The sequence below is a fragment of the Parasteatoda tepidariorum genome, chromosome 9 (assembly GCF_043381705.1).
Source record: "Parasteatoda tepidariorum isolate YZ-2023 chromosome 9, CAS_Ptep_4.0, whole genome shotgun sequence".
Classification (NCBI taxonomy): domain Eukaryota; kingdom Metazoa; phylum Arthropoda; class Arachnida; order Araneae; family Theridiidae; genus Parasteatoda; species Parasteatoda tepidariorum.
Window position 1 is genome coordinate 74,620,376 of NC_092212.1, and position 25,458 is coordinate 74,645,833.

The window sequence follows — 25,458 nt, forward strand, 5'->3', positions numbered from 1 at the left end:
AAAATATGACTGAAAACGCAAAAAGCGAAATTAACATTAAGGGGCCCGAACTTTGAATCGCTCTCCTGACCAAACTATGGGGACCACATTTCCCAGATTGCGGCTACTCCCTATATTTTGAAGATGAAAAATCCAAATATGTAAAAAAAAATATATGTTTATTCAGAGAAAGTACGTTTTTGTGTCTGATTTCGTAACTTAATTAATAGTTAGCACAAATTAATTAGCATATTTGAGGTCACTCTCGGGAACCATTAAGATTGACACTTAGTTCGTGAAAATCCGATCATTAGAACGGAAGTTATTCAGGGTGATATCTTTTTTTTTTTTGCGGACTGTACATGGAGGACTTTGCGACTCGGCAGATTTAATGCGCATCAGTCACCATTTGCTACATGAGGAGTCTTCGGCTGGTTGGGATCGAACCCACGAACTCTTGGACATGGGCTCAGTGCCCCCAAAATATATTTTATTTTAATATTTTATAACCATTGTTGAATAACCAAGAGAATTTTATGGGTTTATGACTACTAATGTTTAACTCCGTTGCCTTATAATTCTGAACCCAATCAGAAGACAAGGGAACTCCTGAATCGAGTATTAGGAGAAATTTGCCTTCGTGGAGGACTTTTTGATGGAGCTAACCCGCATTTGCGTCACATGGAAGACCACGAGAGCCTCCCACGGTTAGCCTGACGGCAAGGGGAATCTAACCCGTGATCCGTCTACCACTGAGGATATTTCACTTGAGCGCTAAGATCGTTGCAAGCTGGATGCGGAATTTGCATCTATTGGGATTCGAACCCGGTTCACCTCATTGGAAGGTGAATGCTCTATCCCCTAAACCCTCGCGGCTCATCCCCAAAATATATTTCATATCCGTCGTTGAACAGCCGGTCCCATTTTGGGTTTACGACTACTAATGTTCAACTCCGTATCCTTGTAATTTTGAGCCAATCTAGAAGACAAGGAAACTCCTGGATCAGTACCCCCAGAGGTATTGATTTGCTATGGGAACATGAGTCGACAGATTTAGCGTGCATCAACCATCATTTACTACACGGGGAGTCTTCGGCCGACGGAGATAGAATCCACGAACTCTTGGGCAACTCCCTAACAACCAGGCTATCCCGGCCTTCCCCAAAATATTTTTATTTAATTTTAAAACCGTCGTTGAACAGCCGACCCAATTTTATGGGTTTACGACTACTGATGTTCAGCTCCGAAGCCTCGTAATTTTGAACCCAATCCAGAATACAAGGGAACTCCTGGATCGAGTATTGGCAAAAATTTGATTTCGTGGAGGACTCTTTGATGGAGCTAACCTACATTTGCGTTACATGGAGAGGAAGACCACGAGAACCTCCCGCGGTTAGGTTGACGGCATGGGTACTCTAACTCATGATCCGTCTACCACTGAGCACTGTTTCACGTCAGCACTGTGGTCGGTGCAAGCCGGATGCGGCGTTCGTATCAACTTGGGATTCGAAGCCGGTACGCAGCATAGGAAGACGAATGCTCTATCCCCTGAACTCGAAATATATTTTATATCCGTCGTTGAACAGTCGACCCAATTTTGAGTTTACTACTACTAAAGTTCAACTCCGTTTCCTTGTAATTTTGAACCAATCTAGAAGACAAGGAAATTCCTGGAGCAGTACCCCCAGAGATATTGATTTGTTATGAGAACATGGAGGACTTCGCGACTCCACAGATTTAACGTGCATCAGTCACCATTTAATACACGGGGAGTCTTCGGTCGGCTGGGATCTAACCCACGAACATTTGAACACGGTCCCAGTGGCGCCCGAAATATAGGGGTAATCGTAATCGTGGAAATATGGTAAGAACAGTGGTCCCAAAGTTTGTACTCTTAATGCTAATTTTACTTCATGCGTATTTCGCCATATCTCGAAATTTTTTTAAGCCAATTGAAAAATTTTTGCACGGAATTGCAAAATTTGTTTATTCAAAGATAATGCAAAAAGTTTATTATATATTATAAAAATGGGGAAAATGTTGAATTCTAAGACACAATTTCTAATATCATTTTAAAGGATGGCAAGATCCAAAATTTCCTCAAAGTCGGTAATAGTTCCTGAGTTTGAATCTTCACAAAATGCAAAAATAAATGAAAATAATGGAGCCAAATCTTTGAACAGGTTTCTGGCTTAATTATTTAGACCATAAGTCTCAAAGTGATACTATAATGCGAGGATATGCAATCACAATTTTGATTCTCAGAAGAGAGGATTGCTCCCTTACTTTGGCAGCTCGATGACCTTCGGATGAAGTTGAGCCCTTTACGATAGATAAAGAGGAACGATACCGTGCTCCCTTGGTCCTATTTAGGCTGATTAGAAAAAGTTTTTGCCCAATCACCACAACGCCATCTGCTCAATATCGTCATTAGAATGTTTGAAAGTTACTCTTTCAAGTTCCGCAGTGGACTTATCGTTAAGACGCGGTATCCAGCAAATCAACGAAGTTAAGCATTACTGCAGAGGTCAGTGTGCGGGAAATCGACAACTTTGATCAGCCGGCGGAGCGAGCGAAAGTAGGTGGTATTAGAACTCGTTAAAGTGTTCTACCGCACATCCTCGGGCTATTGAAGCAGAAGTGGCACCTCCTCCACAGAGGATCAAAATTGTGATGGCATGTCTTCGGATCCAAGACCATCACCAAAATCCCATTGTGTAGCTCTAGTGTTACGTAAACAAATTACAACAACACTGTTTACCAAAATCTGGCGAAACAAACAACTTTAAAAATTTATTGGCTCTTGTCCTGAAAATAAAAATGCCTCCACCTGTGTTAAATTTATTTGCTTTAGTTCAAATAAGCCTTTAAATAGTTTATTTTAAATTTATAAGTTAGTAAGTAGTTAAGCTGAACAAAGATAAGTCGTTTTAATCAATCAATCAATCCAATCAATAAAGCAATCAAGAACATACATAAGTCAAATAATGAAAATATTTTGTACTTGTGAATCTTAATTAAAATCACCGAGAAGCATACAATCTATCATCAGATTCTTTTTTTAGATTTTCTTTCCTATATAACCGTTTATTTATAATAAGGGGATATTATAATAATGATTGTAGAATAATGCTTTGCAAAAAAGGAAATTTAAAGTTTTTAAAAAATGCTTTAACCAGCTGTAATTGTAGAAACTTTCACCAATCATCTGCATTTAATCGTGGATTTTTTGAACAGTATCGTCGTGGAACAATTCCACCTGAAATTCATGACAAACCATGGCAAGAACATATAAAAGAAGGTCGCAAGATATTCGTTCAGGAGTGTAAACTTTGGGTTGATGAAGTTAAGGAAAAATTTCGTCAAGATCGGAAGCTTTATCAGCATGGCGATACAGATGTTTTCTTTAGGTTTGATAATAAAGTATGTATGTAGTTAAATATTCATAGTATTTATTGCATTTATGTTTCCCCATTCCATAATAAAATACTTATTAGGATCTATATTGCTGAAATGATATTTTTTATTTTAAAATATTTCCTTGCTAACAGTATTTATTTCTGTGCATTTGTATTGTTAGTATGAAAAGGCATTTTGTGTTGTTTATGATAAGATTTCCATACTAAATCAGTTGCCAAAATTTAGTGACAACTAGGCAGAAATTAATTAGAATAAAAATAAATTAATAAATAATTACAGAAGAGAGAATCTTGAAAATAATTATTTTTAGCCATTCCTAGACAATGCTTTATGTGAGGAGTGAGTTGTTATCGACAATGTCTTATATATTAGCGAATTGGAATTATATTTTTGTAGTGGTAGATACACTACTACAGTACTCCCCCACCAGAATTTTATCTGCGATAGAATTCGATGAATAGATACCACTAGTTAATTCGTTGCTGCTTTGTGAGAAGCCGGGAGAACTGTATTAAGATCAACATACTTTTTTGAGTGTTGATCGTGAGAGCTGTATTAAGTCCACGGTCGTGGTCGCTCCTGTTATGCCATTTAGCAGTCGTGTGTATACATTGTATGTAATCGAGAGTACTGTAGTGTATCTACCACTACAAAAATGTAATTGAAATTCTCTAGTATATAAGACATGTTAATTTGATTTTGTGGGGGGAGGGTACCTTTTCATAGATGACGGTTGACATAGTCGATTACTCCTCGCCCCACATTGGTGACTCATGTCTTATATATTAGAGAATTGGAATTACATTTTTGTAGTGGTAGATACACTACACTTTATAAAATTTTTTATTCCCTCTCCCTTAGTATTTGCTTTAACTTTTACTGGAGTAATTTATGTTTAAGGTTAAATTCTAATAAAATGATCTAACTTTGTGTTAGACAAAGTTTATGTTTTAATTCATTTTATAAAATTTTGAGCAGAATGCTTGAGGAACCCTTGTGTTGACCTCTAAAACTCAACCAAGAAATTTTTTCCAATTTTTCTATCCCAGAATTCAATTTTTACTTTACATTTAAAATTTTTTCCATTTTTTCGCATTTTAAGAAGGCTGTGAATTTGCCTTTTAAGAAAATTTTGAAAATAATCCTTTCCTGTTTTACATAAGCATTATTAATACCTTTCCCTTTTAGCATATCGCAAATCCTTTCCCCTTTGTCAGATATTAACATTATATGATTATAAAAGCAAAAAGCGTTGGGCTTGGGGCCCCCAATGATTAAGGGCCCCCTTAGAATAGATTTTTTGAAAATAAATTTTAAAAATTAAGAAAAACAATGATTTAAAAAAAAATCAATTTCAAATATGTTATGATTATTTTTTAGTTCTAATTTAACAAAATAAAGTAAAATTAAATTAATTATTATTTATTTTAATTTTTAGTATGCTTTTGTAAATGAAAGATATATAAATACTTTTATATTTGAATAAATAAAAAATATATTAGAAAAAAAAATTGTTCTAAGGGCCCCAAAAATTTGAATGGCCTAAGGTATGGAATGGTACGCTTAATCCATCACTGCGCTCTACCTAATTAAAAATAATGTTACATTGAATTTCAGCTTGCATTTTAAAAGCTTTATTTTATAATAAAATCATGTTTTTTAAAAAATATAATTTTCATCTAAGATTTTGTTTTTTGAATAATAATTTTTGTATTGGGAGATTAAGAAATTTTCTAATATGTAAAAATTTTATCATCTAGAAGTAAAAAATGTTTTTTTCTTGACTTTTCATTTGGGCTTCAAGATTTTTAATTGCAGCCTTATAACAGTGAAAAAAAAGCAAATATTTTAACAGCAATTGAAAATGCCATTTTATAAAAAGTGTTAAAAAAAACTGCAACATATTTACTAAAATCTCTTGAACTTAAAAAAAAGAAAAAGAAAATTGATAAAAAAAGTACATTAATTTTTAATAAAAATTTAATAATGAAAGTGTTTCAATTTTAATTTCAATGTTTTATGATTTTATTTACTCTTTTTTTTGGTTTTACTAAGTGTATCACAGTTTAATAACGTAAATCTGTTTATTTTAATTTTAGGAGTGTTTAAAAAAGTGGCGTGTTGGCTCTGACAAGATAAATAATGAGGGTTTTAGTGATTGTCATTTCACTATAAATGATAAAGGTAAAGGAGTTTTCTATGGTAATATTGACACCACTCCTCCGAAGGATGGAAAGAGTAGGTTTGCTGGCTATTGTGGCATCAAGTCTACTAGAAAAACGGTAAGAATTTCATCTAGTTCTTTATCTTTCTTTAAACTGCTCTAAAGGTTTTGTTTAATAAAAAAACTTGGGCCTCTAGTGAATACATATTTTTCTTTTGTGCTTGCAAGACTGTTATCATCTTTCGTACCTATTGAGGAAATTCATACATTAGTCGTGAGAGTAGTTGAAGTAATGATATTACCCTAGTGTTAATAATCATGAGAATAAAAAGCTAAATACTATTTTCATCGTTTGAGTTTTTATTATCTTCTACTTTTACAAATCCTCAAAGTAAATCTAAAGTTTGAATCCTAATTCTTTGATTCTGTGTATATTGTAAATCCAGAGCTCATTCTAGGCAGGGTAAACAGGGCGCAGCACCCTACTGCCCTTTTAGTCAAAAGAATCCACCCTGTTGCCCCTGAAGTAAATTAGTGCCCTGATATAATAGACTCCATACCCTTTTTGCGCTTTTTTCCCTCAACCCTTCTTTGTTTTTTCCCCAAACTCTACTATGGATTTCTTAAATTTTTGTTATTTTCAACTCTTTTTAATTAGTTTGTCATTGCTGTCAATACATCGATTTATTTTGGAAAGGAAAAATAGCCATCACACTCCCTTGTTGCACTTGTCCTTGAAAGTTTACAGTTACTTCCACTATCATTAAATCATAATTATTTAGAACGTGTAAAGACCATAGAAAGAAATTATTGCCTTTTTAGAATAATAATGCCCTTTTTTTAAACTTCTGCACCCTGCCCTTTTTTCTGCCTAGAATGAGCTCTGTGTAAATCAACATTAACACCGGGGCGTACACTATTACGATTTTTCTTTAATTATTACAAATTCATATTTAAGATTATGGATTGCAGTTTTATGGTTGAGTAATGAAAATTATGGTTTTTAAGAATATCCGTAATAATCTGTTTAAAATTAATTTATTCCTGGAAGTAGCAATGGTTATGAAATTTTGTTATTTGCAACCAATAAACAGTAATTTTTTCGTTCTTTTAACAATTTTAAGTACAAAAAAGACTTTCTAGAAACAAGAAATAAAAAAAGAAAAGAAATCTCATCTTTCCCTTTTTCAACAAACCTATTCTGAAACACAATCTTCTCTTCTAATAAAAAAGCAGTTTTTTAAAAATTTCTTTCAATTAAAATTTTTTTTGAAAAGCAATTTTAATGGTCTCTCCTAAAGGTTTTCTTCAACACAAAGTCTGTCCCGCAGTGGACTGATCGTTAGGACACGGTTCCCAGCAGATCACCGAAGTCAAGCATCACTGGCTGCGGCCAGTGTGCGGGTGGGTGACCACTTGGATCAGTCTGCGTAGGGACCGAGGGTGTGCGGTATTGGTCCTCGTTAAACTGTGCTACCGTAAAGTGCTCGACTTCCCGCGCAGGTCGTTGGGCTACCGAAGTGGGGGTGCCATCCTCTCCGCAGAGGATCAAAATTGTGATGGCATGTCTTCGGATCATCCTCCGGGATGTTTCCCAGACCGTCGCCAATAGCCCATTGTGCAGCTCTAGTGCGACGTAAATTAACAACAACAATAACAACAAATCAACACAAAGTCTATGGAAAAAAAAATCTGAGCCTCCCAAAAGTAGAAAATAAATGTTAGTGGTCTTTCTTGGAGGCTTAAAAAATATTGTTATTTCATGTCTTTAGAGATATTTTTAGTAGACAGAAGAAAAAATAAAATCTTCTTAAGACAATAAAATAATTTGGAATTTTTTTCACAGCTTAACATTTTTATATATACTGCTACTAACTATAATTATTATGAAATAATGTAAAATGTGATTGTAAAAACAATATGAGGTATTTTTCCTATCTTTTATAATTGCTATTTTAAAATCTGTTTGTAGATGAAAAGTGATTTTTTGTCTGAAAATATTAAATGCATTCTAGTAAAATAAATGCAATTTGGTACTCATGGATCATGATATTACACATCTAATATTTAAAAATTGTCTGTATAAAATGAAAGTCATCATTTCAATTAGTTTCTCTTATACTTTAATTTGAATGGTACATTTGTGGACGGTTTAAACTTTGATGTGTGCGACTTCTAACCAACACTATATGTATGAACGATTAGAAAAACTGCAATATCCTATTTATCATCTTGAAGAAGGCTCTTTTTTATTTTATTTTTATGATTTTAATAAAGTATCATGTCTCAATTAATCCTGTTACATCTCTCTTATAAATTTTTCTCAACATCTTACAAAACAATTGACTATTAATATTATATTATTTTCGTTTCAGAAATCCTTTATGCGGGAGGACTGTTATTTTTGGGATTGGTTTACTCATTTAGAATTGAGGGTAAAAGGTGATGGAAGAGGTTATGCTATTAATTTAGGCTTGGGACTGTATTATGATGTCACCTGGTTCTCTACATTTACTTATCCTATGTACACCCGTGGTGGTCCCTACTGGGAAACAATTAGAGTAAGAATAACTTACTATTTAAATTGTTAAAGTTTCAGTTGTATTTATGGCTCCTAAATAATAATGTTTAAATTATTAATTTGACAGTCAAATTTTGATTTTTCTGGTAAGCTGAAGGTACTTTTCAGAATTGAACATTTCAGATAATTAAGAAATTAATTGTATGAAAGATAAATTTCAACCTTAAGTATCTAAATGTTTATTTCTGTAATAATTGTATGCATTGAATTTCATTTATTTAGTTATAATCATTCAATCAAAATTTGTTTAAAATTTCCATCACTCGTGAATACATGCCACTTTTTAAAAATACATTTATGCTAAAGATAGTGTAGACATTATTACATTATGCTAACATGAATTTTTTATTTTGTTGAAATTTTTTTTTTATATGCTGTAATGTAGTTATCACCAGTTGGGATTGAACTACCAGCCTTTTGGTTAAGAGCTGAATGCACTACCCAATTTATTTTTGTAATAATTGTAAGCAATTAATCTCACTTATTTAGTTATGATCATTTAATCGAAGTATTCCAGTTCAATTATGTTAAAAATATGTTTATAGGAGAGTGTCATAGTGTCAGTAGCAGGATTTTAAAGGCATTTTTACTGCTCAGTCAGTGACATAGTATCTATCATAAAAGCATATCTTTTAAAAACTTGCCAAATTTTTATTTTCTCACCCATATAATAAAATAAACTATTTTTCTAGAATGAGAAAAGACAATGCAAACAATAAAATTTACAAAAACCCAAGATTTAAATTTTTTAAATTTGTTTATAAGTCTAACCCTCATCTTTTTATTTATTTAATCAAGAAATTAAAGTGAATGTTTTCTTATATAGATGCACTTTCTGAAGGTAGAAATACAAAAGAAGTTTGGTTTTTAGGCAAGAAAACATGAGTCTGAAATATTTTTGATTTGCAAAACTGTTAGATTTAATGCTATTATGCTGGTGCTTTTATTGAAAATAGTCCCACTTTTTCTTTTCTTTTCCATATTCTTAAGATTGATATCTGTTTCTTTAGAGTTTTTTTTTTTTTTTAAAAGTTCTCCTCAGTCCAATCAAAATTAATAGTATTCAGAGTCTCTGTAATTGTTATTGCATCTATCTAAATAATTAAAAATTCTTGTTTAATCTTTAGACAAAATAGTTTCGCCTAAGTTTTTCGTTATTCAGCTATAATGCTATGAAACGTACAACAAAATTTGTACTAATTATTTCGCACTCTGCAGGCCAGCCTTATATTTTTTATAACTCTTTATTCAGTATAGAGGTTCCCAGAGTGTAGCCTGTAGAATAAAACTGGCTCAGGAACAGCACCAAATTGGCTAAATTTAGCCGGTTCAACTTTGGCGTTACCTGTAACAGTTTATCTTAATTATATTTATAAATATGTAAGTTTTTCTTACAAAATAATAATTTAAAGAACCGCAACAACTGATTTATATAGAGCAAATGCAATTTTTTGTTAAATTAGGATTGAAACCAAATAGTATTTTGCTAAAAGGACATAAGTATGGGTTAATTTTTTCTTGTAATAACAAAATAAGATTATAAATTTCAATAAATCTGTAGTGCCATTATAACCTCTCATTCCTTTAGAAACATGACAATTTTTCTTAATTCTCTAAAGCTAGGGGGAAGACCCTTTTCACCTCTAAATAACACGTCTGATGGCTATGTCTTGACCCTTGGAACGTAGTGGAAGAGTCAGTGTCCATCTTGAGCTAGATAGTTTGGAGATTCCTGGTTATCTTTAATAGTTACATCCCCGGCTTGTTTGGATTATTAGTATACTATCATGTGTTAATATATTTGTATATCATTGTATATTAAATAAAGTAAAGTAATAATTAGAGCCCGGATTTTGATGACCTAAAAAATCTCAACTAATGCCCTTAAAAAGTGCAAAAAATGCCCTTAAAAAGGGCAAAAAATGCCCTTAAAAAGGGCAAAAAATGCCCTTAAAAGGGCAAAAATTGCACAAAAAATGCCTTAAATAAAGTAAAAATATTGAATTAAAAAATGTTTCGCTCTTTAAAATTATTATGAGTCATTTAAAAGATATAAAGCAATGCAAAACTTGTTTTACGTTCATTAAAGTTTGAAAAGTATGTTTTATATCCTAAAATAACAAAAAAAGGAAAATATTTTTCTTTTGTAGAGAAACTCTGAGGGATATAACAACTCCCATCTCATAATATTACTAAATATCAGAATTACATTGGATTATAAATTTTTTTTTGATAATTTGAAATGTAAACGAGCGTCTCTTGTCTGAAAGAAAATTTTCATTCCTGCAGAAGCTTCTTTCAACGTCTACTGATGTTATAAGTGTGTACTTGAAAAAGACGGTCTCACTTACTGACAATTCTTCTTCAATTTGAAAAGATTTTGCTTCACCTGTTAATATTCTGTAGATTTTCTTCATTGTTTGGAAGCCAGTGTAAGAATGAAAATTGGTAAAAAATAATAAAAATTGGAAAAAATTAACCAAAAAAATGCATTAAAATGCAAAATACGCCCCAATATTTAAAGAAAAATGCCCTATAAATCTAAAAAAATGCTCTAAAAGACAAAAAATGTCCAAAAATGCAAATGTCATCAAAATCCGGGCCTTAGTAATAATATATCTGTTCGGTATTAGATAATTATTACAATGATTATTGTATCTTGTATTTAACATCATACTATGTAATTTATTTTTTATCATGCTAAATATTACTTTCATTGATATAATTGTAACCATGAGCCTATTATGTATAAATATTAAAGTCTTTTTTTTCAACCAATTATTAATTTTATTAATGTTGTTTATTCTAGATACCATTTTCAAAATTTTTTATGCAATCTAAGGGTCGCATACAAGACAGACAGGAAAGGATTCCTCTCAATAAAGTCAACAGTGTTGGTATCACTGCTGCTACAGTACCTGGGCCGTTTCATTTAGAAATAGATTATATCGGATGCCATAAGGATGATTCTTTTAAAGAGAAATGTGCTTATGAAATGTATAAAATACCTAAAGAGCTTGTTACTGATTAATTAAATACTGTTTAGAAATGTATCTTGCATTTATTCATACAATTCTACAAGACATCAATTCACAAAATTATGATGACAATACAAGGTGAGTCTGAACAAGACAGTGAAATTACTGAGTGATAGAGCGTATCTACATGAGCAGTATTCGTCATAGAACGTATGATGGAACACAAGCAGTGAGAAATTTAAAGGTAGTTTTTCATTTTAAAGAATTGCAACAAGAATGGAAGAAAATGCTTCAGAAATTTTTTTATTCATGGGAATATGATTGATGTACAAAGAAATTGCAAAAAAGAAAAGATGTAAGTGATGTTTGAAGAATTGCTAAAAAGATCTTCCGCCAGCTGCAATGCAGGCTTCACATCTGTACTGTTGAGAGTGATATACATTTGTGATAACAATAAATTCTTTGGGCATCAATTAAATTGTTTTCTTTTGAGCAATTTCTTTGTAGATCAATCATATAAATAAAAAGCTTTTTGAAGCATCTTTTCCCATTCTACTCTTTATTCTTTAAATGAGTAAAAAGCTTTTTGAAGCATCTTTCCCCATTCTTGTGTTTATTCTGTAAATGTGTGAAAAGTTTTTTTAAAGCATCTTTTCCCATTCTTGTGTTTATTCTTTAAATGATTAAAAAGTTTTTTAAAGCATCTTTTCCCATTCTTGTGTTTATTCTTTAAATGCGTAAAAAGTTTTTTTAAAGCATCTTTTCCCATTCTTATGTTAATTCTTTAAATATGTAAAAAGTTTTTGAAGCATCTTTTCCCATTTTCGTGTTTATTCTTATAATGAGTAAAAAGTTCTTTGAAGCATCTTTTCCCATTTTTGTGTTTATTCTTATAATGAGTAAAAAGTTTTTTTGAAGCATCTTTTCCCAGTCTTGTGTTTATTCTTTAAATGTGACAGTGGAAAACTACCTTTGAACTTGTCATTGCCTGCATTCTGATTATAGATCCTATGACAAATATTACTCGAGTACATGAAATCTATCACCCATTAAAGTATTGCCGTCTTGTTCAGACTCACTCTATATCTATCTGAGGTAATATATTATTTATGAAACAATTAAAAACTTGTATATATCTTGTTAACCTATATTTTTTGAAATTAAAATATGCAGCGGGAAAAATTTAAGACAATTTAAAAAAATTTTCATAAATTTTTTTAATGCTATCAAACTCTAGGAAATCAAAATAAACATACCAAAAAATTAGAAATGTCTTAAAATTTAAATTTTTTAGCCTCTCACACTATTATATCAAAAAGCTAGCAATGGCTCATGTAAAGTTACTTATCTTGCTTATAAAAAATGATATATACTTTTTAATGTATATTGTTATACTAAGCAAAGTAAAAAAATAAAATGTTTAAATCAAAGCTTTTCTTTTAACTGAATTATTAAAAAAATAAATAAATAAAAGGCATTTAAAGTTAGTATTAGACTGTTATAAATAACTTTTTACTAACAAGCGTTATTTATACATTTAAGTGAAAATTTATATAATTAGGCTATTAATAAATACCTCACTTTCATGTGAAGATATATAAAATTTATTCTTAGTTTTTATACTATTTCTACAGTAGTTTAATTAAACATCTTATATAAAATTTTCACAAAATAATGTTTATCAGCAATGCTCCTATAAATATTTTATTAAATTCATAGTAAAACAACTTTTACCTTCTTAAACATGATAAAGTACTATTTATATATTAAATTGTAAAATATGATATTTAGATTTTGTTCCAAACACAATCTAGAAATTGTAATAGCGTTTTTTCTTCAAATATGTAGAAAGAGTATGATGAACAATATTATCCAAACAGAATTTATGAACTGTAGGTTACTAATTTTTTCTTTAAATTTCTCGAAACTGTGTAATGTGTGAAACATGTATTTTTGTTTGTTTTTGTTTTAGTAATGAAATCAGATTACTTTCAACAACCATTTAATATCCAATATTTTTAAACTTTTTGAAAAAAAAAACAAAAACATTTAAGTACAGTAATTTGTTGTAAAATACTTCCTAATACAAACAGTGGTAAGAAAAATAAATGCAAATCAACTAAGAAAAATAATGACTTTCAACAATAAAAATAAAGTACAATCCTTCAATTTTGTGCGCAAGGATGTTTCTCATTGTTCATCATAGTGTGGTATAATAAATAACAACCCGTAATTATCCTCTTTACTCCTTGAATCTAATAGTCATCATGTTGCTGTTGCCACTTTCACAAATGAAACCAAACTGGTTATAGAATTTCACCATTTTGTCCTTACAGTCAAGCGACATTTTATAGCATCCTATGTGTTCTGCTAGCAATCTTATTGTGATAACAACCCTAAAAAGAAAGAAAAATTTCGAATTTATCTATAAAAGTTCGCTATAACGAAAATTCTAATATCAAAAGGAATTGTTTTTACTGCATCATTATAAACAAAATTATTTTATAATAAAACAGCAAAAAAATTTTTTTAAAAGATTAAATAGACATATTTATCTCTTTTCCTTTTATTCTGAATAACTAATTCGATTTAGCTGTATCGTAATTAGAGAGGGCTGCTTTTTTTTTTTTACAGATTGTAGATCAGTAGTTTAAGCAAGATGCAAGAAAAAATTAAATGAAATGCAATAGTTTTGAATATTGATTCCAATAGTAAGCTGTTAAGAGAAATAAGGTTGCACTGTAGGTACGTGGTCAAAAAATTTTTTTAATTAATTTTTTTGAAGTGTGTAACAGGCTTCGTCAAAACAGCACATTTTTTTGTAAGAAGATAACTCTGTTGTTGGTTGCCCACACATAACTTCATAATCAAAAAGATTAAACATAATGATGAATTGATGCTTCTTTATTCTTTTTCTATATTGATACCAGAAACTAATAAAAATATCTTCCAATTTGTATTTTTTGAAATAATATTGCTTGACTTAAGCAATCGAAAAAAAATAAAGGTTTCTAAAAAAAAAAGAATCTCTCTCAAAAAATTGTTGCAATAATGGAGACTAATAACTTTTAGCAAGTAATTAACATAAAATTTTTGTTTCTTTAACATAATAATCTTGTCAATGTCTTGGAAACGTGTTATAATAGCGGACTTATTGTAATATGTTGTACTCTATACATCTAGCCTATACTGTATGGAGAAAAAAAACTTATATTTTGTTTATAGAGACATTTAAACGTTTCAAGGTATAATACCATGTTTGTATATTAACTTTCTGATCATCAATCAGGGCTTTTTCAAAATTTTAAATTACCGACTTCCTAAATCAAAAAACCAGTTTTGCTATGTTGTTCAAAGGAAAATGTGTGAAGTTAGGAAATATCAATACAATTTTGCACAAGGTGGAGTTGAAGGGTTAACTGATTACACTACTGATCTTACTTGGTTCTTTGCTAATATTTCGATGAACTGATATTTTAATGCTATAAAAGGAAAGTTAAATATGAAATGAAAGGAGTTCTTTAAATGGTCATCAGCTGTATTGCAAAATATACTACCACAGTTATACAAACAGGACTGCTAACTTTCTATGTTTTTTGGGAAAACTATTTTCAAGTGGCAGATAAGTTTATGTTTTAATGTATGATTCTTTTGATTTGTAAATTTGATTCAAAATTGCTTTCCACACCACTATATGTGAATGATTGAAAAGCCACATGTCCAGCTCACTTGTGGTGAGGCTTTTAAAATAGTAGTGCAAAATTACCAAAAATTCAGCAAACTTCAGTTTTTAACTGTTTACCACTTCATAAAATATTTTGAAAAAAGCGTACTAGTAGGCAACTTTGTACATGCTTAAAATTTTTTGTATGAGTTACTATGATGTGATCACACTGCTCTGAATTAAAAAAAAATATTTTCCTGAAATAATTTAATGCCATCCAAAGTTTAGGTATATCATATCATAACAGACATTGTAAAAGACAACATTTTACTCAACTTTAACATTTTGTTACTTTAAATTAAAATCTTAGATTTTGACAGTTTATTGCAGAAATGTTATTTTCTTCCTCATTAAAAATAAAAGATTTAATGAAGTTTAAAAAAATAGTAATTACTATAATCTTAATTTCTCTCTCTTTTTCCTTCTTGGTAAAAAATAAATTTTTTCCAGACTAAATTAAATAAATTTCATTTGTTATATTGGGTTAATTTTTTTCAGCCAAATTATTCTTGTTACCTTAATTGTTTAAAGAAATCATAATTAATTTTTTTATTAAGAGACTATTAACATTAGTAATTAGTGTACATAAGGCATTAGAAATTTCAATGGGTTTGTTATTTTAGATTGCAGTATAGGCTTTTCTTTGCTCTTATGCCACCGTGCCAATCAATTATAGCTATTCAAAATTATATACTTATTTTGCCGAATCGATTAGGTAAAGATTAAATAGACAATAAATTAGAAATTATAGTATACTTACAACTTATCAAATATATTAAAGTTTGGTAGTAAGAAATTAGTGTGATCAATTTTATTCCCTCTCCACTTCGATATATATACTTAAAATTCTAATTTTTTTAATAAATTTTAATTTTTAATGAAATGGCAGCATAAATATAAGTTTTAAATATAATCAATCTATTTTTTAAATCTGTTAAATCGTTTAATATAGAATGCAATGAATTAAAAATTGCTGCATACTTACAATTTACCCAATTGTTTGCCTCTATAGTCATTACTGATTACAACATCTTCTAATCTTCCTCTCTATAAAAACATTTTTTTTAATGAAATATAAATTTTTTAAAAAAGTACTTCGGTTTTAACAACATAAGTATGATTAAAAATGAGATAATGAATATACTAGCACACTGAAAAAAATAAGTTATTGAAATACAGGAAGTAAAAATAGATAAAAACAAAATATATATGAATTAAAAATATATAAATCCGTATTTTAGATTGTGAAGATTTCTCTAATTGTGATTCAGAAAAATGTATTGGTATTTTTTGATATTCTGAATCTGATGTGGCTTTGAATTTTTCTATTCTTAGATATTCATTATGAATTACAGCAGTTCAACAGAATCCGAAAAACTTATTTGTATATTTTAATATTCTGAACCTGATGTGGCTTTGAATTTTTCTATCCTTTGATATTCATTATGAACTATAGCAGTTCAACAGAATCCGAAAAATGCAACTGTATATTTTAATATTCTGAACCTGGTGTGGCTTTGAATTTTTCTATTCTTTGATATTCTTAATGAATAGTTCAATTATTTTTTTTCAAATTTCATTAAGTTATTTTCATTCTTTTAATAAATTATACTGGTGATTTAGGTAAGCATTAATTATTCGTAATTCCATTTAAAAATGTTTAAACTCAAATACAGTATATTATATTTTAAGACAATTCCATCATTTGGGAATGTCCTATTTGCAGACTTTAAAAAAGCTTACATCTACATGCTTTTAAAGCCAGCTAATACGACAATAATAAAAAGTGGAATTACCTTTTAATGAAGCATACAAGTAGAAATGTTAATTTATAATTGCAAATAATATTTAACTATGCTTTTGTTTAATTTTTTATATTACCTTTTCACTATAAATATGAATACATACCAAACCAGCAGAGTGTATAAATTTCCTTTCAACAAATAATGTAGCAGTGCCTATAATCTGGTTCGTAGTTAAATCTTCTATAACAGTAATGAAATATCTATTTTTTGCAGACTTCATTTCTTGGAATGTTTCTGTTAAATATAAAGATACAAATTAAACAGCAAGTATATCACGATATTCACAATGAGCTTTGCTATAAAGAGTAGTTGAACTAGAAAACTATTGGATCATTTTGAATTTAAGTAATTTATGGAAGCAATTACCAGTGCTCTCCCTACGCGTTATTAGATGGGCCACCCACCCTGCCTGCCCTTGGATCCCTATAAATGCTCCCTTTTTGCACTTTTAGTAAAAATAAGCAGCCATCCCATAAAAACGACATTCAATGACGGAATTTATATAATTTATTATTTATTGTAAGACAAATTGGTAAAATTTTATTCACGAAAAATGTTGAAATATATATATATATACAGTGGAACCTGTAAAAGTGACCACCTTGGTAAAGTGAGCACATGAGTAAGGTGACCATTTTCTACAAGTTTTATTTAAAGAGTCCTCTTTTAAGAATCTTCATAAATTGACCACCCCTATATAGTGACCATTTCACTTGGTCCTGAGGGTGGTCAGTTTAGACAGGTTCCACTGTATACATATATATATATATACACAGATTTTTTGAAAATTAAAAAAATGCTAAAATAGATAAATTTCTAATAACCTTTTAATTTCAAATAAAGCTTTTTTTTCTTAATAAGAAAGCAAAATTTGTTTGATATGATAAACAAATGACCTGCATGACAAAGTTATGCCTAATTAAATCAGTTGAAAAATCATAAGAGCAATAAAGTTTTTAGCAAAACTTTGCTTGTTTGTTTTTTTTTTTTTTTTTTAAAAATAGCGCAAAAATTTTAATTTTTTGGCCTGAGAAAATAATTACAACATTTTCTCACAAAATACCTATTATAGATAAAGTACAAAATACAAAAATATCTAAAAAAAAAACAATGAAATTTTTTTTATTTTTATAATAGCTTAAATTAATTGGTAAAAAAGTAAAAATTTCTACATTGAATATTTTTATAACTTAATCTTAAAGTTTTAAACATACCTTTGAATGTTTGTTCAGACACCTCTCCTACTCTTGTAAGTTGAGCTAATAAATCTAAATAACCTAAGAAAAAAAATATTTTAAGTAATACTTTTTCTTAATAACATCTAAGATCTATTTCAACTGTTTATTTTATTTCTTGCTAATTTATTATTATTTTTTATGTTTTGCAACAGCACTTGATTAAACAATATTGGTCTCATGCATCAAAGACACATATGAATGGAGCATAAAAATAAAACAATAAAAAAAATATTTAAAAAATGTAGAATCTATTTTTAATAACATACATAAAATAGATTTTTTTTCAAAAAATATTTTGTATCTGAAAACTGAACTGTTTTTAGGTATTTCATTAATATCCTTATTGCAATAACCAATTTTATAACAATTTCAACCAGTGTTAAAAGAATGAAAACAAATAATATAAAAGAAGACTTATTTTTTGACTTATCATTTTTTAAAATAAAAAAAAAAACATTACAGTAACACAAATATTTTTCCTACAGTTACATAAAAATTGTAAAGCATATTTTTAGAAGTGCTAAGATAGGTGAATTATATAAAACATGACATAAGACATGTATTTTTAGTAATACAGAAAATATAATGCAGTATCTATTTTACATATTTTTTAAAAGTGTAGACATATAACGACATGAAAACCTACAGTTTAGCAAAGAGAGAATTCTGGTACACATCAAAGCAGTTTCTTAACAATGACATTTTATTCAATATTTATAAAATAAATAAGAAAAATTACCTTTATTATAATCATTTAGACAAAGAGGTCTTAGTATTAAATTTTCTCCAGGGTTTAATATAGAAATAGGAGGATTGAAATTCACGTAGTTTTTCTTGTAGTCTAATTTTTTCAAAATTTCAGGTGGGTAGATATAATCGTCATCAACATTGCACTGTAATAGCAAATATTAAAATATTAGTATTTATAAAAGTGAGTATATATAAATATAAAAGTAAGATATAAATAAAAATGAATTAAAAACAAATGAAATTTTTTGCGTACATTTTCTTCGTAATTGTTAGAATTCATAGCTTTTCTTAACAAGAAATTTTACTTCCAATGACTTATCCCTAAGGCATAAATCTCAATTCACTCCAATAAAATGTTGTTTCAAGGATTTATTGACAGCATTCCGGAATCGTCTGCTTACGTTCGGTAATAGATAGTTGCCATACACTTGGAATACAACTTTTAGTTTCAGTTTCTTATCATTTAATTTTATAAACATGACGAAAACTGGATACTTTATCCATAAAAGCTGAAAAAAGTATTCATTTTAAGTGAGTAAATCTTTTTTATTTTGTTTGTTCTAATAATAAGCCCGTAATTCACATCGAAGTGTAGTCGAGAATAATCTTGATCGTAACCGTGGTAATTAAGTTTACAGTCAAATAATTTTATTTAACTGTTTTCGTAACCATAAATTGTCGCGGATTTTAATAACGGTGTTTACTTTTCTTTTACGGAGTGTCTATTGCACCGATTATCGGCGCAGTAAAATTCATTTTGCTATCTTACCGATCAAATTTTTAACCAATCATAGAGCGTATCTGNATCTAAACGGCAAAATTTTATTTAAACTAATTGCGACGTTTATGTAATATGGCCTCTCGTTTTAATAGTTCATCAAACGAGTTTGTTGAAAAATTAGTGAGCCATATTCTGAAGAAACCTCCTGAATCTGTCAAACGTGAGACCATACATGCATCGGAACTTTTAAGTTGCTCTCTGAATAATCACGATATTGATGAATCTTCAGTATCTGACAAAATTAAGAAAAAATTTATGATCGAAAATAAAATTGAAAATGCTTTAAAATTTGAAAAGCTCCATCACAGTATACGAAAAAGTAAAATTTTAAAAAATAGGGAGAATGTCCTCAATTTTTTATATTGTTTGTACGGTTCTGATCAAGAAAAGACCAAGTCGGAGAATAATATCTCAAAACCTGGTCTTACAGACTTCGATTTAGGATTGAACCCACGTGATTTGGTAAAAAGAATCAACAGACCTCATTCATACACTCCAGATTTAAATGATTATTTTAAAAATCACAATACAGATAACTTAATGTCAGATCTTCTATTTCATCCGTGTGCCAATAAGTCTAACTTTAAACCACAAACTGATATGTCACATACTAGAGTTGCGTCATTATTCTCCAATTTGGATAAACAAAGTTCTCTTCCTAACATTGGGAAGCCTGATCCGTTGATAGAAAGAGCTTTGACAGCTAGATCTGATGACTCAAATTTAGGATCTATTGCTTGTAGTTTGTCTAATTTAAAACCGTTGCTGCATGATGTTTTGTATGCAATGCAAGGGTTGAGAGGAGAAATAATTCATTGGGAACCGGAAAAGAAAGATTTTCGGGTAACTTTCAAGGAAGACTTTCCAAATCCGGTTAAGCGGATCACTTTGAGATTTTTGGAGCTGGGGTGGATGTATTGCCAGGTCGACGATTATTGTAAACATCCTAATAATGAAAAATCATCTGGTCTAATTTCTCAAAGTTTTGTTGCAGCATTGAAGTCTAAGTTGGTTGAGTATTACAAACTAATAGCTGAACTTGAATCCTTGCTAACTCAAGAAGTTGCTTTAAATCAAACTTACACTAACTCCAACAGCTTAACTTTGCATAGATTATCAGTGTGGATATTTGAACCTCATACACAGCTTAAAATTCTTACATCTGTCGTGGAAGCATGTAGAAAGAAAAAAGGAGGCGAATTAGCCTCCGTTTTATATTCTCATTTACAGCATGGGGATCAATTCGTACGATCTCTTATACAGAATTTACTGTGCGACGTAACTCGACCACTATTTAAGATGTTAAGTAATTGGATATATTGTGGAGAATTAGAAGACACTTTTGGTGAGTTTTTTGTGGCAGCTAACGTTGCAGTACCAGATGCAAATCTTTGGCAGGATAAATACTATCTGAACAAAGCCATGATTCCATCTTTTATTACAATGGATCAAGCTAGAAAGATCCTCTCTACCGGAAAAGCAATTAACTTTTTACATCAAGTGTGCCAAGATAATACTTTCGTCAGAGATGAAAATCGAAAAATTAAGGCTCTGGAACTTTTGAGTACGGAATCTTTGTTCTCTCAAGAGAAAGACGCAAATTTTGAAAACATTTTGGAGAAGAATTACGTTAAAACCAGTAAAACCGTTCTTCAGGTATTGCACGATAAATACGACTTGATGGATCATTTGCTCGCTATGAGAAACTACTTTTTGCTAGGACAAGGTGATTTTATTAGACATCTAATGGATCTTTTAGACAATGATCTCGCTAAACCGGGAAAAAATTTGTATATTCATAACTTAACTGGAATATTAGAAAGCGCCATTCGTGCTACTAACGCCCAGTTTCATAATCCGGAAGTGCTTCAACGTCTGGATGTGAGGTTGCTGAAAGTCGATGTCGGTGATGTGGGTTGGGATGTATTTTGCCTCGATTACCACGTCGATGGTCCTATTGGTACGGTTTTTACCGCCAACTCAATGAATTCATATCATAGGTTGTTTAATACTCTCTGGAGAGCTAAAAGAATGGAATATATTCTTAGCAAAATATCTCACTCACGCTCTTCCTATCTTAAGTGCCAAGCTCGAGTACCTGAAATAACTCCGGTATTGTATCAGTGCCATATTATTCTATCGCAAATGGTGCATTTTGTGCAACAAATGCAATATTACATGGCATTTGAAGTAATGGAGTGCTGCTGGGCCGATTTATTGTTGAAGATATCATCAGCTCAAGATTTAGACCAGGTTATAGCCGCTCACGAAAATTTTCTCGATATGTTGCTATCTCGGGCGCTCCTCGATGAGGACTCCTTCATCCTCAGGACTCAGTTGAAGTCTATTTATGATCAAATTATTGCTTTTGATCAAATTCAAGAAAAGTTTTGGGATAAAGTGAATTTAGTTATTCAAAAGTTGAATGAAATGGATGAATTAGTTCAAATGAAAACTTCTAAAGATGAATGGGGTATTACTGAAAAACAAAAAAAAGAATATACAGAACCCCTTCATGCATTGATCGAGCGTATTCCTGATACCAAAAGGCAGTTGAAAATTTTATCTAGCAAATACGAGGAGTTTGTACAGAAATTTTTGATCATGCTGAACGACCAAGACGATCCGAATCTTCGGTTTTTGAGCTTTAGGCTGGATTTTAATGAACACTTCAAACGCAAAAACAGGCGGCTGCAGTCTTCCTTAACCTACCAAAATCGCAGAAAATCTATAAAATAATGTCCTTTTTTTTGTAGTTTTGTAAAAACATGTTCATTTTCTTTCAGGCATTCTATTAACTGTTGTGCAATTAAACCGCAATTGATGTTAATTAAATGTGTACAGATATGAATTATTTTCATTGAAATTTTGTAAATATGTAAAATAAGTTAAGTAGCAATCTTTTTTTATTTGCTTCCGCTTTATATGTATAGCATTGTAAAATGTCTACTTACTACAAAATTGTATATTCACTGTAACAAGTTGTATCACAGACTTGGAGTGTTAATTGCATTTACTAAAATATTTGTTACGTATTTATATTAAAATATTTATCCTTGTGTAATATATGTCATGTATATTTGTAAGATATGTATTTCATGCTATTTGCAAAACTAGTTCTTTTAGTTTAAAATGTTTACTAAACATCAATACCTTTTTTTAGAATGTTTAATTTTAATGATTTGATTGATTGTTGTTTTTAAAAGAAAATTGTTTGTCCTTTTTATAATAATTATGTAGTGTGATTAATTAAGTTCTGTTATATTAAGAAAATATTGTATTGTTTAATTGTCCTTTTAACGTTAGTGTTACACTAGTTTCTTGAGTTATTTGAAGTAGAAATGCTTCTTTCATGTAAAAAAATTTATACTTCATTGCAAATCTAGTTGTTGGAGAGTTAATATAGTTTATGCATTAAATTGTTATCTGAAAGATGTTGACAAATAAAAATTAATTATTGATAATTAAAACAAAAGACTTAGCTTAAAATATCTTATACAACATTAATAATTATGATATTTAAATTACAAGTTTAATAATACAAAAAGCACTACATATTCTGCCAGATTCTGCATTTGAATTGAAAAAAAAAATTAGTTTAAATTTTTTTTTTTAATTTAAATTTTTTTATAATTTCTTTGCTTTAAAAATGTGAATTTTTATTTAATTGAATGAAAATAAAGGATGCACAGTCTTGTAGTTGATGTAATTTCTATTTATTTATTTTATTTGTATGCTCTTATGTCTCCAGAACAGCTTATGCAGTTCATTTTATATGGTTTGCAAACTAAGTTCTGAGCTTGCTCTTAACCATTTTATCTTTTGTTGGATACATCAGCATTTATTCCTCTAAAAGCTGGGCTATCTGGAATACATAACAGGAAAGTTCATGTAACCTGAATTTTCTGAAATTTATTAATTTTTTCTTCTAAAGACTAATTGAAATGCAAAGTAAAATACAGATAAATTCTTGATAAATACCCCATCTCCTTTAACTTCACTAAATTAAAATTAAGTATTTAGTCTACCACTCGGTTTTTTTTTATTTTTATCTTTATTAATTAATGTAACTACCATTTTAATTTTTCTAAATATATTTATATATCATGGTGCGTTGTGTTTTTAAAAAGTGCTTAATTTTCCCTTTTTGAAAATGAGATTTTTTTTTCTTTACCATGTCGATTTTTACCACGTATTATGCAAAAGCATGCTTTTCACATTGTTCTATTCAACGTTTTCACAATTCATTAAACCACAATCTGTTTTGGCATTCCGTCGGTTCATAGTGTATGAAAGCTCCAATAATTTTACATGTTTGATAAAATACTTGTATTTTGCTTGTTCCTAGACTGAGCTGGGTTCGGTGAGATTAGTGCACTCTCATGTGCAGCTCTGCTGCATTTTGCAAGATTATTCTCAAATTCAGGCTTCATTTTCCGCCCTATGATATCGAACCGAAGTCTTTGAAAATTATTTAGCATTTTGTTAATGTATATAGTGCTTAAAAATATTTTGTGAGTGCTTAAAAGGTACTTATTTCTTGTTGAAAGATTTGGCTATGCACCCTGTATATTTATTTTTTTCCTGAAAATTAGGTAATATTAAAAATGTAGGTTTTTGGTGTTTTAGTCTTCAGAATTTGCAGACTCCCTTACATTCTGATTGGCCAAATTTTTAGTGTACTAAATTTTAATTTTGTTAGAAGCTTTTCTAGTTCAGTATTGCTTACATATATTTTTTGGTAGATAATTTCATCTTTCTCCTATCTTGCCTTCAGTGGGAAGGGTAATCAACTAAGTAGCAAAAAATCAAGATACTGGATTTGTAGATTGAACGGAAGTATATTTTGTCTAAGCTAAGAACTCCTCCTGCCACAAAGTCTGAGGCCGCCTGGTGCTATGGAAGCAAGAACGGCGCATTTTAGGGAGGGTATCTTCTCTCTAGCTAGGATGAACACAATAGATTGAAGAAAGAGATTCCCTTTCTCTCGCCAGCTAACCTGAGCCGAAACCACTCCAAATCAGCGACCCCTACTTCAAATAGTCATATCTCGTTACCATAATTACTGCCAGAGGTCCAGATGAATGTCTGGGAGAGTTCTTATTCTAGACAAACTATAAGATGATTGTTCATTTTCAAATCTAGGTGCACAATGCAGAAAAACCTAATTCTACTGCAGATAGTTTTTGTTAAACTATTATGTGTCTTAAACAAAAGAAAACTTTTGACTTGACTTAGTCATGAGATAACTAAAAAAATAGTTCTTTTATTTAAAGGCTACATTACTGTTCAGCAAAAAATTATTTTTTGTAATTTAAATGAAAGTAATCAATTAGACATGTTTTTTTAAAATTTTTTTTTACTGAAAATAAATTTTAAAAGTGACATTAAAAAAAGTTCTGATTTATAGATAAATAATTACAAGCTGTTCTGTGTAGCGTACTAGGAATAAAGCTTAACTGGTGCTTGGTACTTATGACAATCTCCATTTCCATCATACTCGGGTTGGTTTAAAATAAAAGACTGGATGTTAAGGGGAATAGGTCAATTTGACAGAGGAGTCTATATTATCACATTTAAATTAAATTATTTTTCTCATTAAATTAGATATTTTCCCATTTAAAACTTATATTTAATTTTTCACAAAACGATCAAATTTATTACACTTATTCCCTGTAGCAGAAACCCTACAGCACAGCAGAAGGCATTGCTGATTATTACAGACTTAGGGTGTGTAGGATTTTTAAAAAGTGTTAATTTTTGATTTACATTTTATAAAGGCCCCTAAAGATGCTTTTTTTTATTCAGGGTTTGTTAAAAATGCTTTATTTTCTATCTTTTAAAAAGAGATTTTTTCTTTGCCGTGTAGATTGTCGTCCTAAATTACAAAAAATACATGATTTTCACAATTTTCTCTGCAATACTCATTAGAAACTAGTTATTTTATCATGATTATGTGAAGTTTGTGAAAATGTTTTTGAATTTTATTGATTTTATGTTCAAAAATTAAGAACTTTAATCAAAAGAAAAAAATATTT

General features: G+C 29.8%; 3 protein-coding genes across 3 annotated transcripts; 2 read left to right on the forward strand and 1 right to left on the reverse strand.

Moving 5' to 3' along the window:
* Positions 1 to 3,105: 3,105 nt before the first annotated feature.
* LOC107457436 (complex I intermediate-associated protein 30) lies at positions 3,106 to 11,197 on the forward strand (the record flags this gene model as incomplete). Its single annotated transcript, XM_043040242.2, is given in 4 exon segments — positions 3,106 to 3,402; positions 5,499 to 5,681; positions 7,939 to 8,124; positions 10,954 to 11,197. Coding segments are annotated over 4 exon segments (885 nt in total). The 3' UTR covers positions 11,176 to 11,197.
* A 1,910-nt stretch (positions 11,198 to 13,107) lies between these two features.
* On the reverse strand, positions 13,108 to 19,052 carry LOC107457437 (glucosamine 6-phosphate N-acetyltransferase). Its single transcript, XM_016075596.4, has 6 exons — positions 18,893 to 19,052; positions 18,629 to 18,782; positions 17,866 to 17,928; positions 16,755 to 16,885; positions 15,832 to 15,893; positions 13,108 to 13,518 (listed from the first exon to the last, which is right to left on the reverse strand). The coding sequence occupies exons 1-6, from the start codon at positions 18,917 to 18,919 to the stop codon at positions 13,365 to 13,367; spliced, it is 591 nt and encodes a 196-aa protein (XP_015931082.1). The 5' UTR covers positions 18,920 to 19,052; the 3' UTR covers positions 13,108 to 13,364.
* Positions 19,053 to 19,442: 390 nt separating this feature from the next.
* On the forward strand, positions 19,443 to 23,119 carry LOC107457438 (gamma-tubulin complex component 3 homolog). The gene has a single exon (XM_016075597.4). The coding sequence runs from the start codon at positions 19,493 to 19,495 to the stop codon at positions 22,157 to 22,159; it is 2,667 nt and encodes an 888-aa protein (XP_015931083.2). The 5' UTR covers positions 19,443 to 19,492; the 3' UTR covers positions 22,160 to 23,119.
* The last annotated feature ends 2,339 nt before the right edge of the window (positions 23,120 to 25,458 follow it).